We start from the raw sequence: 18773 nt of genomic DNA, 5'->3' as shown, positions 1-18773 counted from the left end.
AGTAGATGATGGCTTGAGAAGAGCAATCCTTAATTGTAGATAAATCTTTTAAATATTTGATTTTGTAAAACTTATTGTTTAAATTTTATATAAAAATTGATATAACTTTTAATTGATTTATCCTTAATGATAATGACAATAAATAAAAAAAATTATTTTTTGATTATTTTATATCTAAGAAAAAATAATTAAAATTATCTAAATATTTATCATTTAGAATAATTTATTAATTTTGATCATTAACTTTAAAGACTTAATGATTAAAAAAGATGAAACATATAAAATGTTTTATCTTTTGATCAATAATTCTTCTAATGACTAAACTTTCCTTTATGGACTAAATTCCCCAGAGTAGTAACGAGGATATTAACTTATAGTAGTAAGTTGCTCTACCCTCTAAAGTTGTAAGTTGGAACTTACAACACGACTCTTTTTGTGTGAGCCTGTAGGCCCATGTCACATGTACATAGCAGTGTTGTGCTAGAGACAATAGGAAGAGGTGGAAAGTACAGAATAAAATGTAGAGAGGGACGAAAATAAGTCTCTTAATCTAAGGTAGTGATCTTGGGAGACGAAGCTGAGTAAGTAGCTATATTGCTAGTAAGATCACCATATAGTAGTTTAAAGGGACTCGGTCGAAAATCCAAGTCTAGTAGACACGCCAGCGTGCCAGGAGGATGGATTGAACGACCATGGTCCGTAGGTGCATAGTTGTGGTAGGGGCTTCATGCTAGTCTAGATTGATGATGAAATGTAGGAGGACATCACAGTCTAGTTCGGTGTAAAAGACTAAGGAAGCCCCAGACTTGTTTCCATACTGCCTAACACAGTAGGCAATAGATAAGAAAGTGACAGGTAGTATCAATCAAACCTAGGCATAATTGGCATCACGAGCTTGGCATAAAATCCGGAACAATAAGGTGAAGGAGACTGGCAGTGAGGAGTGTGTGATGGATTGTGCGATACCAGAGATTTCAGGTTGGATGGTGCATCGTACTAAGCCAGAACTGGCGCCAACATCTAGCAGTAGATGTCATGGAGCGTGGCGGCGTTCAAGTAGTGCTTAAAATGAGACGACGAAAAGTGCGAGTGGTGAGACCTTGGTTGGTGAAATGGACAATGAAAAGGGGGGCGCAGCACGCTACCATCGGCGGTGCCTCGCTGCCCATTGTGTTGAGCCAATAGATGAGATGCTGTGAGACAAAGTCGACTGAAAAAAGTATTACAGTATGATGCTGCCATGCTACATGGTTTTGAAAAAGTGGCGAGTGACACGTGGATGGGGGATTGAATCGTCCTGTGGTAGACGTCGTCGTAGAGAACTATTTGTCGTGTCAAAGAGGTACAGATCCGATACTTTCATTTTCTTGAGGGTCAAGGAGCGGAGCAAGTCCTTGACACCGGCATTTTCTGCGCAGCACGGTAAGCAGAGCCCAAGTGCCAGTAGGATATAGACGGACGACGGTGGCAGTTGAACTTGATCAATTGAGGCAAGAGTAAGTGACGCTATTGTCGAAGGTTGTTGCTGTAGAAGACGAGGGCATGTTTCAGGGAAGGCGAGTAGGAGGCAATGATCGGCAGATTCGATGTGATGCACAGCAGGTGGTGCGCCAGATAAAGTATTACCAGGGAACCTAATGTATTGGCGTTAGGATAATCGACTAGAGGTTGTATCCAACGTAGTTGCAGTGCTTGGTGCTGTGCTCGAGGGTCGAGAACTTGTAAACCGCCCTGTTGCTATGGTTTCTAGAGACGGGATATGGCGATTCGGGGAAACTTGCAGTGCGAGATAAAGCTGGATATGACGCTCTGTAACGTAATTTAAAGGACGAAGCAGAGGTATCGGTTACGGTTAACCTCAGGACATACCATAGTCGAGAGAGTAAGAATGTGCTGAGAACTGTTGCACGCCCGTGCACAGACAGTTGGCGTTGTTGATGTAGATAGCAGCCGTTGCGTATACTGATAAGGAGTCGATCTATTAAAAGGCGATGTTGTGCTGTAGATGTTGCCAGAGGAACCCCAAATAGATCGCTGCTTCAGCGTTCGAGCGATCGTGACAGGTAGGGTATATGGAAGTCAGACACCGTCGCCTGTGTTGCAATGAAGATTGTACCCCTTTTCACATGGCGTATCATATTTATTGCTTTCATTAGTTCTCATTATCGTCCCTCATTTCGTTCTTACACCGTAATTGGTTGATTTCCTAAGCCCTAATAACACTGTGGCTCCAACAGCAATACAAAATTCTCAATGCCTTTGGTACCTCTCCCTCTCTGCGTTTTCTTTTTCGCTTCATAAATCAAAGATAGCACTTTTAAGCCGTCTCAAGTAGAAAGCGGAATGATACCTTGCAGGTGCGTGGGTCGATCCCACTATTGCCTTGCGTCCCTCTCCCTCTCTGCGTTTTCTCTCAAAAGCTCTACCATTGTGCTATCGTAACTCGTCGCTTTACAGTTGTCTTCTTAAGCTAAGATCGTGGTCCTTTTGATTTTATTGTTGGATAGAAAGTAACAACTACTAAGGCAACAGGTAGCGCCTTTAAAATTGGAAATGCTGCCTTATATATATATATATTGTCATGAAACAATTCTTCGTTGCTCGAGAGATACTGCTCAGCAGTGAGCCGTATATACGTTTGACCAAAAACCTCCTAACGGCGATGTGATACTTTATCGTATGATATAGCAATTGTATGTTGGGCTCGGCCTACTGGAATTGCTCAAATATGCCAGTATTACGGAGTGAGTTCTCTAAGTGGAAAAGTTCGACGAAACCCAAGCAACGTTCGTTTGGCGTTGCTAAACAGTGTCACAATATGGTTTTGCTCTATGGGATAGTGGCATAAACTTATGGTTGTCACTTATACTAACAGGGCTATCTTTTTATTTTATAGAAATAAATTAAATGCTGTCGAGTGCACAATTTGTGAAACGCCGATAAACACGGATCAAGTTCAAGGCAGGATAATGTCCAGGATCTTTCAACTATCTGCTTTTGTAAGTGCCACATGTGTGCGTATGTTTGAGAAACAGATAAACGGAGCTCTCATATCAGGAAATTTATTAACATGTTACTAACTATAGCCTTTTAGCACTCATTTACCTTTACACAGATCTTCAGTCCCACCCAGCTCTTCATGGCACATCAACACCAACGCATTATCAAGTACTATTTAATAAAAATCAAGTCTTAACGAGAGCTTACATATCAATTTCGCTATATCTACCTTCGTGCCACGCGTGCAGTATCATTTGTACTTGATATGCTCGAATTCTGTGCTGTTTCCATTGTCTAATTGAACATTGGTGCGTTACTAAAACCGAGTCGTCGTCTGAAAGTTGCTGAGCCTAAGCAAAAGAAGAAAGGTTATGGCGCTGTGGGACTCAAATTATAGAAAGGTAAAGTTTCGGTGCTGATAAAGTTAGAAGAAAACGTGAGGAAAGCTATTACATAAGTAATAGAATTTTAAGTACTGCTATACTTGTGCCAGCTAGTCACCTTTTTTACGATTTATGTACTACATATGAAGAAGCGATCAAATTCATTTCCCTTCATTTAGCGGTGTACTTCTTATCCTGTTACTGTGTACCCATTTCAGCTGCTTGTATCATGAAAATTGTCTATAAAAAGTGCTGTTGAAATATCCTGCCTATTATATGCGAGAATGTACATATATATAGCTTGGAATAGCAGAGGTAGGTAAGAAAGGAACAAGGCTATTGTAATGGTATACAGTGTTTAAAAGAAGTACATTATAGATTGCTTTGATTTCAAATAATAAAAAGAAAGAAAGATGTGAAGCTGCTGTGAAGGACATACTTTTCAACATTACCCGAAAACAGTGCCTTTCAAACAACAGCTGCTCCTGTGGTAGTAGAAGTATAATTTCTCCATCGTGTCAATTAAATAGTAAGGTGCCAACAAACGAGGACCGAAACACGATGCATTCTAGCTTCAGATACTGGAATAAATCAAAAAAACTTTCCTTCTAATTCTATATTGATACTGGTTCGTAATCTGCCCTTTTACTCTGTTTTGGTTTCAGCTGAAACTATGTGATTGAATCTTGAAGAATAATGACAGATCTGATTGATGTAAGTACTACGGAATTACAGGATGAGAATACTGAATAATGAATAATGACGAAATTACATAATGAAAACGCTTAAAAAACATGACAGATGAAAATTGGTAAAAGGTAATATGGTATATGAGATTATGTGCTTTTTTGTTTTTTGTTTGACGAGGTCGCTGATGTGGAGGAAGTTATGGCTGATGATGATGATGGTGCAGATGATGCGGACGACACTGAGCCGGGGAGAAACGTAGCGGGAGGAATGGCTGGATTTGTTCAGAATGTCAACGTCGACAAAGGCACTTCATAAGAACTGTAGGTTTCATATGTGTCCTCAGCTATTTGCTTTCCACAAGCAGCGAGTTTGAGGAGAGGGCACAAGCGCACGACGAAATTATCCTTGTTTGGATATTCTGCTGGCCTTGTACGTCGAATTCTAGTGATATACCCTTGTGGTATATCCATGTCAAGAAGGACAATATCATTGCCTAAGAGTTGTGGGGCACATAGTAAGTATCCTTGCCAACATTAAGTTACTTATCTAACACACTATACGTACCATTGATATTGTATCCCATGGTGTGCAGCTTGTTGATGAGGTCTGGAGATCGGTTGACCATCTTTAACAGCATGTCCCGCATGACGATTGGCATCTTGATCAATCCATCGGACCATTCCTTCGTTTGATCGCTCGTTTTCCCAATCTTGAGGCACCCCAACTCCACATCTCCGGCTCCCACGTACACGGTGTCCATTCTTCGTCCGATCTTCAAGCTGTTTACCACATTAACTGCTGATATCTTCCTCTTGTTATTGCTTGCCTCCGCATTCGCAACGCTTGACTTTTCCTTGCTATAAGCATCATTTTCCAAGCATTAGTTTGCAATCAAAACATAAGCATCCACGCGGTCAGCTTACCCAAGTGCATCAATATACTCTGAGTCATTAAAAATCGTATTAACAAAGCTCCATAGATAATAGAGCTTTTCTGATTCAAGGTACTGTTGGATGTTGTAGTTGTTTTTCTTTAAAAACAATGAAGCAGTGTTCTGCAGTGTCAATGACAGCCATGCGAGCATGCCGTCAACTTCAACATCGTACTCCATCCTTCGTGCGAACTCGTAGGCCTCTCGGGCAGTTTTCTTTAGTGATAAAATATCGTGAGCATTGGGTTCTCATAGACAGTATGGTAATACAACTTCAAATCACTTACCACCTTTCTCAAATTATTCAAATTGGCTTCTACAGCCTTGTCAATGGGTGGGAGAACTGGTCTCCCGAACCCCTCCAACTCTTCCAGCTCCTCCTCCGAAAAAACCTCTGTCCAATGCGCGTTGCCCAGGTCTAGAATCAAAGATTGGCTTAGGCTAACAGGCAATGGAAGATATGAGACAACCAGGCATATGGATCTTCGGTAGAATGTACTATCCAAGTCTACTTACTGATAGAAATTGCATTTCATCGCAAACTCTATGACCCACTCCTTGACAGATTTTGCGGCAATGCCTCGGGTTTCGGCGTCCCTTGTGATGGCAATAGGGATCCGTATCAGAACCGTAGAACCGGAACCGAACCGAACCGAAACCGAGAAAATACGGTTCGGTTCCTGTCAAGAACCGAACCGGAACCGAACCGGTTCTGCATAAGTAGAACCGAAGAACCGAGAGGCAGAAGATTGCATTTAGCGATTTTGGTAATTAGTACAAAGTAGGCTATAATGGAAGTGACGAACAATGTTATTCCAAAAAGACCAAGAAGTAGTGTATTTGCAAGCCGTACTTCATTTAAAAACTTAACAAAACCTGCAAAAGCAGAAGGGAGGGAAAAATAGTAAAGAAGAGAAGAGAAAATAAATAAAAAAGCAGAAAAAGAAAGCAGGAAAAGAAAAAGAACTAGGGAAAAGAGGTACAAAAAAGAGGTGCGGAAAGGAGATACAGGAACGAAGAGACGGAAACGTTTTAATCGTGAAAGTCGAAGGAGCACCACGAATCCAAAAGCATTAGCATTTCGATGGTGTGCGGTTGGAGGCGGTTTCGTGTGTACGGCAGGAGAAGTCGAGTTTGGGAAAAGCAACGTTCCGATGGTGTGGAAGTGACTGGGACCGCCAAATATTTTGCTGGGATTTCCAGTATGAAAGGACCAGTGGTTCTTGTCCTTTCTGGTTTGGTACCGGTCTTCTTAATCGCTCGTCCAAGTAAACCTCTAATTCGTCACCAGCCGTGGACGTCATATATAGGCTGTACAAGCTTTGCATCTCGTCATTCACTTCGGGCCTCATAGCAGCGCCTTTCGGGAATGCTGCCCAGGCCTCGTGCACCATCCGCTGGCTCGAAACTTGGTATTCGTCTTCCCACCCTGCTTGGCGCCACCAAGAAAACTTCATCTGCGGATCCAATGCCGTCGCAACTGCGTATACATCCGTATCGTCTACCTTGCAATAGTACCTTTGGAACTTGTCGAGGCCACGTCTGGCCGCACGTTTTAATTCCGGTGGATAACCATCGCTGACAACGTCCTCCAAAGTATCCATCAACTTGTTATAATGGACAATCGCCGTGTTGATGGTAGGGTGGCTCGTACTGGCGGACAAGGCTTTGGTCGACTTATAGAAGGGCGCCAAGATTTCCTTCAGCTGGTCGATACGCTTCCATTCTTCCGTTGTGAGCTTGAACGGTAATAACTCATCGTTGATGCTATTCGAGCAAAGTACGTTATATGGTACACGTAGTAAGGCTGCACAGTCAAGCATGTCATACGTCGAATTCCAGCGGGTGGCCACGTCGATATGGAGGGTGAGCTGAGTGGAGCAATCCGAGTTTTGTTGGCGCATGAACTGCTCCATGCGCTGAGGCGAAGAACTATGTAAAATCAAAGGTATAATGAGTAAATGGTGCCAATGATACCATCGAGTAGGGAATACGTATTTGATGATAGTAATCACTTACCGAGTCTTTTTGATTCCTTTTCGTAGCTTGACCAGCACATTCATTGCTTCGATCTCTTGCTCCTCCAAAGCGCGTTCTGCGTTTACCTCGAAGGTTGCATTGACATCGACGTCGTCACTTTCGTCCTCGGCATCACTATCACCAGTATTGTCGCGCAACGTTGGACCTAGGCTTCAACGTAGGATGTCTTGGACCGCCAAGTTCAGCACATGGCCAAGGCATGGGATATGGTGCTGCCCTGCATAGAATGACCTAATACAGATGGTATTGTATAAGCTCATGAACCGATATTGCCAAATATTTCAAATTCGCATTTATACTCTCGATACTTACCATCCATTGTCAACAGCGTGGTGCTCAACGATCCGAGCCATCTTCTTCATATTTGAAGCATTATCCGTCGTGATAGTAAATAGTTTGGGCCCTAGGCCGAACTCATCCAAGACACGGATAAAAGCATTGGCAAGATTTTCTGCTGAATGGGGCCCCTCCAGTGATACAAATCCGAGGATGATTTCATGCATGGTCCAAGTCGATGGGGAAATCCAGTGGCCAGTAACAGAAAGGAAAGCATCGTTGTAGGGGCTGGTCCAACCATCAAGTGTGCATGAAATTGCAGGAATCTTGTCCAACACGGCGCGCAACTTAGTTTTGTACAGGCCGTACTCCTCTTTGGTCTAAAGGTAATAAATGGGGCATGAAAATTATAATTTTTTGTCTGTATTGTGCATGGAAAAAATGTATCTAATATTTACCTTATTCGCAATTGTATCGGCACTTGGGAGCTGCACCATTTCCGTGGCAGATGCAGATTGTGCAATCTCCAAAAGTTCCTACAAATCGTTGTTCTCAGCCAAGGTAAATGGCAGTTTGCTTTTTACGATGAACCTGACGAAGGCCTTCAGAAATTGCTCGGGTGTGAATACACGGGCACGGTTCGTCTGGACAAAGGAATCAAGGGGACCGTCAGAACGCTTGCTTCCGGTGTGGGGGCCGCACTCCCTAGTGATACTATGGACCTTGTTCAAGTGCTTGCTCAATCCGGACGTATTGCTTTGCTCAGCAGCGAAAGTTTTGGTGCAATTTCCCACCAGGCAACGGATGCGCGGCTTACCGTCCTTGTCATCATAGCGCTTACCGAAGCTATACTTGAATACCCAACTGGATCCCTTGCCTTGCGATTAATGAACAGATACGGAAATAGACTCGGAATCAGTGTTGGCACCGCCGGCATCAATGTCTTCATCAGTAAGCGATATAGTATCGACTGATATGGCGGAAGGCACACGAGAAAAGGTTGGGGTTTGGATAGGAGTTTCTTGTGCCTTAATGGAAAAATATTATGGAGATCAATACACGTTTGAGATTTGCAATAGAGTTCACCACAACACGACATAACACGACACAACACAAACCAATCGCACAGTGATATTTACCCCATCATGAAGAGCAGCACGGACATCGCGGGAAGAAGAACCAATTTGATAGACCATGATTGAAATGTAGGAAGGCAACAGAGTTTTGAGGTAGAGTAGTATGTTAAGTGTACGGTAGATACAAGGATCGATGCTACAAAAATAAACGCCTTTATATATTTTTCAAATGATGCCGCTGATGTCATTTATTGGACTTCTGATGGACGGATTCTTACAGATGATATCATCGACTTGCAGTTTACTCAACTCAATTCTTCCGACAAAGCAAAACGATGATGATATCATATAAGCTCATCCTGAAAAAGGTTTACATTATTGCTGGCTGTCAATGCTTCTATGAATGACGCGTTTCGGGGTTCCTGGACGTGTAGTAATGAGGATCGGCAATAAAAAAGGAAAATGATATCATCGTTTTCTTATTCTTATATTTAGGTTGCTCTCATTTCGCTCCGAACAGAGAACACCATACCCCAATGTAGTAATGGAAAATTGAATTTTCCATTTTCCTTCCAAAAGAGGGCTTCTCGGAGGCCTCCAATTTTGGTAACGGCTTCTCCGATGGTGTTGTATCCAGAGGATCGGGACATCAAATAAGTTCCACAAAGACAATTTCTTTATATGAATAACTAGTAATAAGAATATTTGGAACTCTCTCTTTCTCTCGTAATAAAAACTTGACCGTTAAGAGTCTCACGAATTATCTCGTCCCATTTCCGATCCTCGACAAAACAGATGGAAACGCCTCTGTGGTGGCTCGCTCGGATCGATATAAAAGGAAACTGTCACTTCATGAATAATAAAAGATTGAAAGAAAAATACACCCCTATTTTTCATCTATTTTATCTGCTTTTATCAAAAAATGAACAATATTCCACTATCAGCTATTATTCGCAATCGCGTTGTTATTTATGCAACACCTCGGGGTATGTACAGAAAAGGAAGTTTCTCGGCGCGTTGCGCCTTTATCTCGATCCGAGTAGAGAGGACTTTAAATTTTTGCAAAACTGTTTTGGGTTCTCTGTTCGGAGCGAAATGAGGGCAACCATATTTAAGCTCACATCTTCCGATGACCTCATTTGTAACCACTTATTCCGACATCAGATGCGCTAATAATAGAAGGAGTTCTGCTTCGGCTAGTAGAATATGTGATGACAACCATTATCATCCATTTTATCCATAAGGCAACTGTTTATCATGTGTGCGAACATGTAAATGAATGATCTGGATGTACTTCGTTTGTAAATTCCTTACTATTGATTCAATCACTTAATTTGAGGTGATTGGAAAAGAAATGATCGGAAAAGAAAAAATACACTCATTTCCTTTGTTACTTCTTCTGACGGCAGCTTGCTTTCTCCGCCCATGATGCGAGTCATTACTTGTTCTTCTACTTTGCTACCCACAATGCATTTTTCTCCATGACGTACTACTTTACCAGATTTAGCATGGCTTCTCGATCAGTTGTATCAAGTTTGTGCATTCCATCTGAGATTGCGCATCCTGGGGCCCGTAACAGAATTATCTTACCGTTCACCCTTCGCCTTTTATGAGACACTATACACGCGTAGAGTCGCAGTAGCTGTGTGTACTGCCGGTTGCGGTTTAATTCCTCCATATTACGATAACATATTGTATGATACTAGTAATACTACGTCGCTCTAACTACTATAAGCACCACTTTTTTTTTTGTAAAAACTGTGCTTTAATCTTCTAACGATGCAATGACCCACATCGTATAAAAAATGTTTACATTCTGTTTCTCTTATTCATTTTGAGATCGCTGTTCAATGTACAATAATAAACTATTCTTTTTTACTGCAGTATTCAAGTATACCGCGATATTTGAACACACACATCAGCTTTCATTTAAAAATACCGAATTTCGCCTTTTTTATATACATGATGGGTTCGGTTCTTCGGTTCGATTCTCGGTTCTACGGTTCTCGTCGGTTCTAGTCGGTTCGGTTCTTGCTTTAGACGGTTCGGTTCGGTTCCCTTCAAGAACCGAACCGAACCGAACCGTACGGAACCCTATATAGCAGCATGTTCAAGTTGTATAGATATATTAAAGGACATGTGTGGATATGGGTTTTTTGATGAAATGATAAATTAATTAGAAAAAGAAAAATATATATATTAAAAGTTTTTTTAAACATATTTTAACTATGATATCTTTCTAGTAAGTAAAAAAAATCAGGATATTATTTATATGACACAACAGAAAATGCAAGCATTATATATTAGAGAACAAAATGAAATAAATAAAGATAAATCAGATTATTCATCTGATTTAGAATAAATATTTTAATTTGGCTATTGATAGCTATATCAGCTACAGTTAGGGGTCGCAATTAGACGGGTCGGGTCGGGTCAAGGGTCTGACCTGTTGACCTGTGGGTCAAGAAAACACTGACCCGACCCGACCCGTTCAACCCGATGGGTCAAAACTCGGGTTGATGGGTCAAGACTGATTTCAATGTAGTGATGAAGGAAGTGTCGATCAGCCTTAACTTGAGTGCTGGAAGTGCAAAACTCTATATATATATAGCTCTCTAAGATGATGGCACGCAAATTCCTAGCAGTGCTAGCAACATCTACGTTTTGAGTGATTATTCTTAAAGGTAAAGGGTTCTGTGCCATCACAAAAGAAATCGCTTGGGCTCACATGCTTTAAAGAAAGCATAATATTTAAAGTGTGGTTGAAAATCGACTTCCCTATATGCCCCTTATCCTTTTCCCTTTTCTTTTCACTTCTTTCTTCTTCCTTCGATTTTCTTTTCTCGATTCCTTTTCTGTCTTTTGTTAAATCGCGTCTCTTACTGCCACCCTCTATTGTATATTCTTATTGCACTATTGCTACTTCTTTACTCCTATCATATATATTGCTTATAGCTTACTTATCCCATACTGTTGAATATAAAGTATAATCCCACAATAAAAAGAATTAAGTACGTTTTATGCTATAGCTCTATAGCAGACATAATGACAACTAATTATGTTTCCCAACAAGAAGATTGACTACTTAAATATAAGTACCTCATACATATTATATGTATACACGGGTCACGACGGGTCAATGGGTCGGGTCAAGGGTTGGACGGGTCGACCCGCAGGTCAGAAAAGCATCAACCTGACCCGTTGACCCGTCCTCAACCCGCAGGTTGGTTTTGACCCACGGGTCAGATTGCGACCCCTAGCTACAGTAATCTATTAGCTATAATGCGACTAGTAGTTTACAAGCAGCTAAACAACTAATGGCAGGCGTTCATTTCTTGGTGCACCTATTGCCATCAGTAACTATAAATATGTTTCAAAAATCAGTATTCTATCAATTTGATTACCTGTAAGCTGGATTGGTTATCATCCCTGTTGCTAATACTGTGGCTGTGGCTGTTACTTTCCTCTGAGCAGCCCAGCAATTATATAAAAGAGTCAGTATTAAACAAGGAGCAGATGATGACTAATAATCTTATGTGTGATTGTCATATACCAGAAACTTTGTAAGCATATTCTACTATAAGTTGACAAACACAGTTGTCATGTCTCTTGAATACTGTAGTAAACGATTTTTCTAGTAGGATGTTACCATAGAAACAAGAGCGAGTAAGCATGAAAATTACCAAGAAAACCTCCAATTTTATAGCAATATTGTAAATACGGCTAGACCAAATGGACTCAAGGTCTTCACTGAACTTGGAAAGCAGTGCAACAAACTCTGTATGCTCTTTCACAAAGTCAGCAATGCTGGGTGTTTTTCGGTTCGTGTGGGGCCCTTTCAAATAGGCTTCTATTACTATAAGCGAGATAGAAACAATTAAGTTAACGAAAAGTAGATCTATAAATTCTGCTCACTCAATCACCTGTCCGGATCTCCATGGTAACAACAACGGTGCATAGCAATAGAAAGACCTACTATAGAATGCGTATTCGCCCTTAATTGAGTTCAAAGTAGATGATGGCTTGAGAAGAGTAATCCTTAATTGTAGATAAATCTTTTAAATGTTTGATTTTGTAAAACTTATTGTTTAAATTTTATATAAAAATCGATATAACTTCTAATTGATTTATCCTTAATGATAATGACAATAAATAAAAAAAAATTATTTTTTTATTATTTTATATTTAAGAAAAAAATAATAAAATTATCTAAATATTTATTATTTAGAATAATTTATTAATTTTGATCATTAACTTAAAGACTTAATGATTAAAAAAGATGAAATATATAAAATGTTTTATCTTTTGATCAATAATTCTTCTAATGACTAAACTTTCCTTTACGGACTAAATTCCCCAGAGTGGTAACGAGGATATTAACTTATAGTAGTAAGTTGCTCTACCCTCTAAAGTTGTAAGTTGGAACTTACAACACGACTCTTTTTGTATGAGCCTGTAGGCCTATGTCACATATACATAGCAGTGTTGTGCTAGAGACGATAGGAAGAGGTAGAAAGTACAGAATAAAATGTAGAGAGGGACGAAAATAAGTCTATTAATCTAAGGCAGTGATCTTGGGAGCCGAAGCTGAGCAAGTAGCTATATTGCTAGTAAGATCACCATATAGTGGTTTAAAGGGACTCGGTTGAAAATCCAAGTCCAGTAGACACGCCAGCGTGCCAGGAGGATGGATTGAACGACCATGGTCCGTAGTAGGTGCATAGTTGTGGTAGGGGCTTCATGCTAGTCTAGATTGATGATGAAATGTAGGAGGACATTACGGTCTAGTTCGGTGTAAAAGACTAAGGAAGCCCCAGACTTGTTTCCATACTGCCTAACACAGTAGGCAATAGATAAGAAAGTGACAGGTAGTATCAATCAAACCTAGGCATAATTGGCATCACGAGCTTGGCATAAAATCTGGAACAATAAGGTGAAGGAGACTGGCAGTGAGGAGTGTGTGATGGATTGTGCGATACCAGAGATTTCAGGTTGGATGGTGCATCGTACTAAGCCAGAACTGGCGCCAACATCTAGCAGTAGATGTCATGGAGCGTGGCGGCGTTCAAGTAGTGCTTAAAATGAGACGACGAAAAGTGCGAGTGGTGAGACCTTGGTTGGTGAAATGGACAATGAAAAGGGGGGCGCAGCACGCTACCATCGGCGGTGCCTCGCTGCCCATTGTGTTGAGCCAATAGATGAGATGCTGTGAGACAAAGTCGACTGAAAAAAGTATTACAGTATGATGCTGCCATGCTACATGGTTTTGAAAAAGTGGCGAGTGACACGTGGATGGGGGATTGAATCGTCCTGTGGTAGACGTCGTCGTAGAGAACTATTTGTCGTGTCAAAGAGGTACAGATCCGATACTTTCATTTTCTTGAGGGTCAAGGAGCGGAGCAAGTCCTTGACACCGGCATTTTCTGCGCAGCACGGTAAGCAGAGCCCAAGTGCCAGTAGGATATAGACGGACGACGGTGGCAGTTGAACTTGATCAATTGAGGCAAGAGTAAGTGACGCTATTGTCGAAGGTTGTTGCTGTAGAAGACGAGGGCATGTTTCAGGGAAGGCGAGTAGGAGGCAATGATCGGCAGATTCGATGTGATGCACAGTAGGTGGTGCGCCAGATAAAGTATTACCAGGGAACCTAATGTATTGGCGTTAGGATAATCGACTAGAGGTTGTATCCAACGTAGTTGCAGTGCTTGGTGCTGTGCTCGAGGGTCGAGAACTTGTAAACCGCCCTGTTGCTATGGTTTCTAGAGACGGGATATGGCGATTCGGGGAAACTTGCAGTGCGAGATAAAGCTGGATATGACGCTCTGTAACGTAATTTAAAGGACGAAGCAGAGGTATCGGTTACGGTTAACCTCAGGACATACCATAGTCGAGAGAGTAAGAATGTGCTGAGAACTGTTGCACGCCCGTGCACAGACAGTTGGCGTTGTTGATGTAGATAGCAGCCGTTGCGTATACTGATAAGGAGTCGATCTATTAAAAGGCGATGTTGTGCTGTAGATGTTGCCAGAGGAACCCCAAATAGATCGCTGCTTCAGCGTTCGAGCGATCGTGACAGGTAGGGTATATAGAAGTCAGACACCGTCGCCTGTGTTGCAATGAAGATTGTACCCCTTTTCACATGGCGTATCATGTTTATTGCTTTCATTAGTTCTCATTATCGTCCCTCATTTCGTTCTTACACCGTAAATGGTTGATTTCCTAAGCCCTAATAACACTGTGGCTCCGACAGCAATACAAAATTCTCAATGCCTTTGGTACCTCTCCCTCTCTGCGTTTTCTTTTTCGCTTCATAAATCAAAGATAGCACTTTTAAGCCGTCTCAAGTAGAAAGCGGAATGATACCTTGCAGGTGCGTGGGTCGATCCCACTATTGCCTTGCGTCCCTCTCCCTCTCTGCGTTTTCTCTCAAAAGCTCTACCATTGTGCTATCGTAACTCGTCGCTTTACAGTTGTCTTCTTAAGCTAAGATCGTGGTCCTTTTGATTTTATTGTTGGATAGAAAGTAACAACTACCAAGGCAACAGGTAGCGCCTTTAAAATTGGAAATGCTGCCTTATATATATATATATTGTCATGAAACAATTCTTCGTTGCTCGAGAGATACTGCTCAGCAGTGAGCCGTATATACGTTTGACCAAAAACCTCCTAACGGCGATGTGATACTTTATCGTATGATATAGCAATTGTATGTTGGGCTCGGCCTACTGGAATTGCTCAAATATGCCAGTATTACGGAGTGAGTTCTCTAAGTGGAAAAGTTCGACGAAACCTAAGCAACGTTCGTTTGGCGTTGCTAAACAGTGTCACAATATGGTTTTGCTCTATGGGATAGTGGCATAAACTTATGGTTGTCACTTATACTAACAGGGCTATCTTTTTATTTTATAGAAATAAATTAAATGCTGTCGAGTGCACAATTTGTGAAACGCCGATAAACACGGATCAAGTTCAAGGCAGGATAATGTCCAGGATCTTTCAACTATCTGCTTTTGTAAGTGCCACATGTGTGCGTATATTTGAGAAACAGATAAACGGAGCTCTCATATCAGGAAATTTATTAACATGTTACTAACTATAGCCTTTTAGCACTCATTTACCTTTACACAGATCTTCAGTCCCACCCAGCTCTTCATGGCACATCAACACCAACGCATTATCAAGTACTATTTAATAAAAATCAAGTCTTAACGAGAGCTTACATATCAATTTCGCTATATCTACCTTCGTGCCACGCGTGCAGTATCATTTGTACTTGATATGCTCGAATTCTGTGCTGTTTCCATTGTCTAATTGAACATTGGTGCGTTACTAAAACCGAGTCGTCGTCTGAAAGTTGCTGAGCCTAAGCAAAAGAAGAAAGGTTATGGCGCTGTGGGACTCAAATTATAGAAAGGTAAAGTTTCGGTGCTGATAAAGTTAGAAGAAAACGTGAGGAAAGCTATTACATAAGTAATAGAATTTTATGTACTGCTATACTTGTGCCAGCTAGTCACCTTTTTTACGATTTATGTACTATATATGAAGAAGCGATCAAATTCATTTCCCTTCATTTAGCGGTGTACTTCTTTTCCTGTTACTGTGTACCCATTTCAGCTGCTTGTATCATGAAAATTGTCTATAAAAAGTGCTGTTGAAATATCCTGCCTATTATATGCGAGAATGTACATATATATAGCTTGGAATAGCAGAGGTAGGTAAGAAAGGAACAAGGCTATTGTAATGGTATACAGTGTTTAAAAGAAGTACATTATAGATTGCTTTGATTTCAAATAATAAAAAGAAAGGAAGATGTGAAGCTGCTGTGAAGGACATACTTTTCAACATTACCCGAAAACAGTGCCTTTCAAACAACAGCTGCTCCTGTGGTAGTAGAAGTATAATTTCTCCATCGTGTCAATTAAATAGTAAGGTGCCAACAAACGAGGACCGAAACACGATGCATTCTAGCTTCAGATACTGGAATAAATCAAAAAAACTTTCCTTCTAATTCAATATTGATACTGGTTCGTAATCTGCCCTTTTACTCTGTTTTGGTTCCAGCTGAAACTATGTGATTGAATCTTGAAGAATAATGACAGATCTGATTGATGTAAGTACTATGGAATTACAGGATGAGAATACTGAATAATGAATAATGACGAAATTACATAATGAAAACGCTTAAAAAACATGACAGATGAAAATTGGTAAAAGGTAATATGGTATATGAGATTATGTGCTTTTTTGTTTTTAGTTTGACGAGGTCGCTGATGTGGAGGAAGTTATGGCTGATGATGATGATGGTGCAGATGATGCGGACGACACTGAGCTGGGGAGAAACGTAGCGGGAGGAATGGCCGGATTTGTTCAGAATGTCAACGTCGACAAAGGCACTTCATAAGAACTGTAGGTTTCATATGTGTCCTCAGCTATTTGCTTTCCACAAGCAGCGAGTTTGAGAAGAGGGCATAAGCGCAAGACGAAATTATCCTTGATTGGATATTCTGCTGGCCTTATACGTCGATTTCTAGTGATATACCCTTGCAGTATATCCATGTCAAGAAGGACAATATCATTGCCTAAGAGTTGTGGGGCACATAGTAAGTATCCTTACCAACATTAAGTTACTTATCTAAGGGGGACATCTAACTCCAATTAGATATTAGATAATACTATTGGCTGTAAAAATCCAAATTGTACAAAAAATTGAATTTTGTGTATATATAAAAATAATTGGTAAGAAAGGAATGCCAGGTATGAATTCACATTATGTTATATACCAGTTGAAGAAAATATTATAAATAGTAGAGTATGCAATTTTATAATATACCAAGATTATGCTTATTGATATATTCCTTCAATAAATCCTTTTGATTAAATTTATCAATTGATAACCAACTGTTATCATCAGCACTATATCCAACCCATTTTACCTCAAATAAATATGTACCATTTTCAGTTTTATGCCTAATAATCTCTTCTATTTCATATGATGCCATTGCTTGTTGTTTCCCTTTATTTCGCTTTCTTTTATTACTACGCTCATTAAATATTGGAACATCATCATTATCACTATTACTCTGATTTGAATTATTATCAGATTCATTATCAACAATCATTTCTTCATTTGATATAGCCATATTAAGCAGGTCATTTTGCAATCTAATCATTTTATCCAGTTTATCTTTATTTTGTTTATCATTGCTGACCACTATATCAATTAGTTTATGCTCTACTGGAAAATTAAAATCATTACTGTGCCATAGTTTATGGTGTGGTAAAATAGGAATATTGAACATTTCTACAAATTTTGTAATATTTTTTAATAAACAAGCTACACGAAATTGCAGATTATAGTATTTTATGTTATCCATTTTAACAACTGACTTATTATTATTGAATCGGCAGAATTTATTCCCAATTTCTGAAAAATGATTCTCAACTTTTGTCCTAAAACTTTCAAATGTCTTATTAAAATGATCCTCAGTAATTGTTAAGGGCTCATTTACATTTTTACGTATAGGGTATACAAAATTATCATGGCTAAAGTTATATCCTTTTTCATTAGCAAGCTCTGTAAATTATGTGATAAACAAAGTATATCCACTATCAACTGCCATTATGTCATTCTCATGCATATATTTAAATAATTTCATGTTTAAAAACATGCTACCATCTGAGCTATCAGAACAAAAGTCACTTTTATAAGTATAAATAATCATATCATTCATATCACTAACAAAGTGGGTACGTATTCCATTCTTCTTAAATTTATAAGAATACATTCTTTGAAAGTGGTCAATTTCAGTATCTATATAGTTAATTCTTGAATCATGACCATTCAATACAAGTGTTACATGTTTAAATAAGTCGGGATTATGCTTTCTAGCAGATAGAATACATAATTTGATAGATGAAAACATGTTATTCATTGAATCATTTACTATTTTGTTGATCCGTTTGTAGTTGTCCTCATCCATCCAAAACTTTTTATAAAATGTATGAAATGTGCTATGTGGTAAGTATTTTTCAAATTTTTCACCACATACTCCAGAGACTAAATGATATAATAAAAACAATCCTTTTTCAATTTCAAAGTAAGGTCCGGGATATTCCTTGTTTGTATATAAAACTACTAGAAAATAGAATACAGCAACATAACCTAATTTATGTAACAATTCATCCTTAATTTTTTCTATGAATTTAATATGTTTCAAATCAGTTCTATGTTTATATTTATTATGTACAGTAGGCCAATTCCATTCTAGGAATTGCCAATAATTTGCAATAATTGAGTTTACTTCATTTGTAATTAGCGGTGTATAGTCTGTTATCCATTGGGTCGTTCTTTGTTTATATTATGGATTTTCAATTTTT

The 18773-nt window shown here is 39.6% G+C and overlaps 3 protein-coding genes across 3 annotated transcripts; all 3 read right to left on the bottom strand.

Moving 5' to 3' along the window:
- Positions 1-1653: 1653 nt before the first annotated feature.
- Positions 1654-2024, bottom strand: BDB00DRAFT_736199 (uncharacterized protein; the record flags this gene model as incomplete). Its single annotated transcript, XM_053118390.1, is given in 2 exon segments — positions 1654-1737; positions 1755-2024. Coding segments are annotated over 2 exon segments (354 nt in total), but the record flags the coding sequence as incomplete, so codon positions are not given.
- A 1998-nt stretch (positions 2025-4022) lies between these two features.
- Positions 4023-5887, bottom strand: BDB00DRAFT_846065 (uncharacterized protein). Its single transcript, XM_053125126.1, has 6 exons — positions 5811-5887; positions 5521-5716; positions 5292-5445; positions 4997-5220; positions 4638-4930; positions 4023-4566 (listed from the first exon to the last, which is right to left on the bottom strand). The coding sequence occupies exons 2-6, from the start codon at positions 5538-5540 to the stop codon at positions 4355-4357; spliced, it is 903 nt and encodes a 300-aa protein (XP_052975140.1). The 5' UTR covers positions 5541-5716; positions 5811-5887; the 3' UTR covers positions 4023-4354.
- Positions 5888-14062: 8175 nt separating this feature from the next.
- Positions 14063-14433, bottom strand: BDB00DRAFT_738052 (uncharacterized protein; the record flags this gene model as incomplete). The annotated part of the gene is given in 2 exon segments (XM_053118417.1): positions 14063-14146; positions 14164-14433. Coding segments are annotated over 2 exon segments (354 nt in total), but the record flags the coding sequence as incomplete, so codon positions are not given.
- Between the last annotated feature and the right edge of the window lie 4340 nt (positions 14434-18773).

The sequence above is a fragment of the Zychaea mexicana genome, assembly GCF_025766255.1.
Source record: "Zychaea mexicana strain RSA 1403 chromosome Unknown BDB00scaffold_99, whole genome shotgun sequence".
NCBI lineage: Eukaryota > Fungi > Mucoromycota > Mucoromycetes > Mucorales > Lichtheimiaceae > Zychaea > Zychaea mexicana.
The sequence above is the reverse complement of the archived record's forward strand: the minus strand, read 5'-3'. Positions and strand labels throughout refer to the sequence as shown.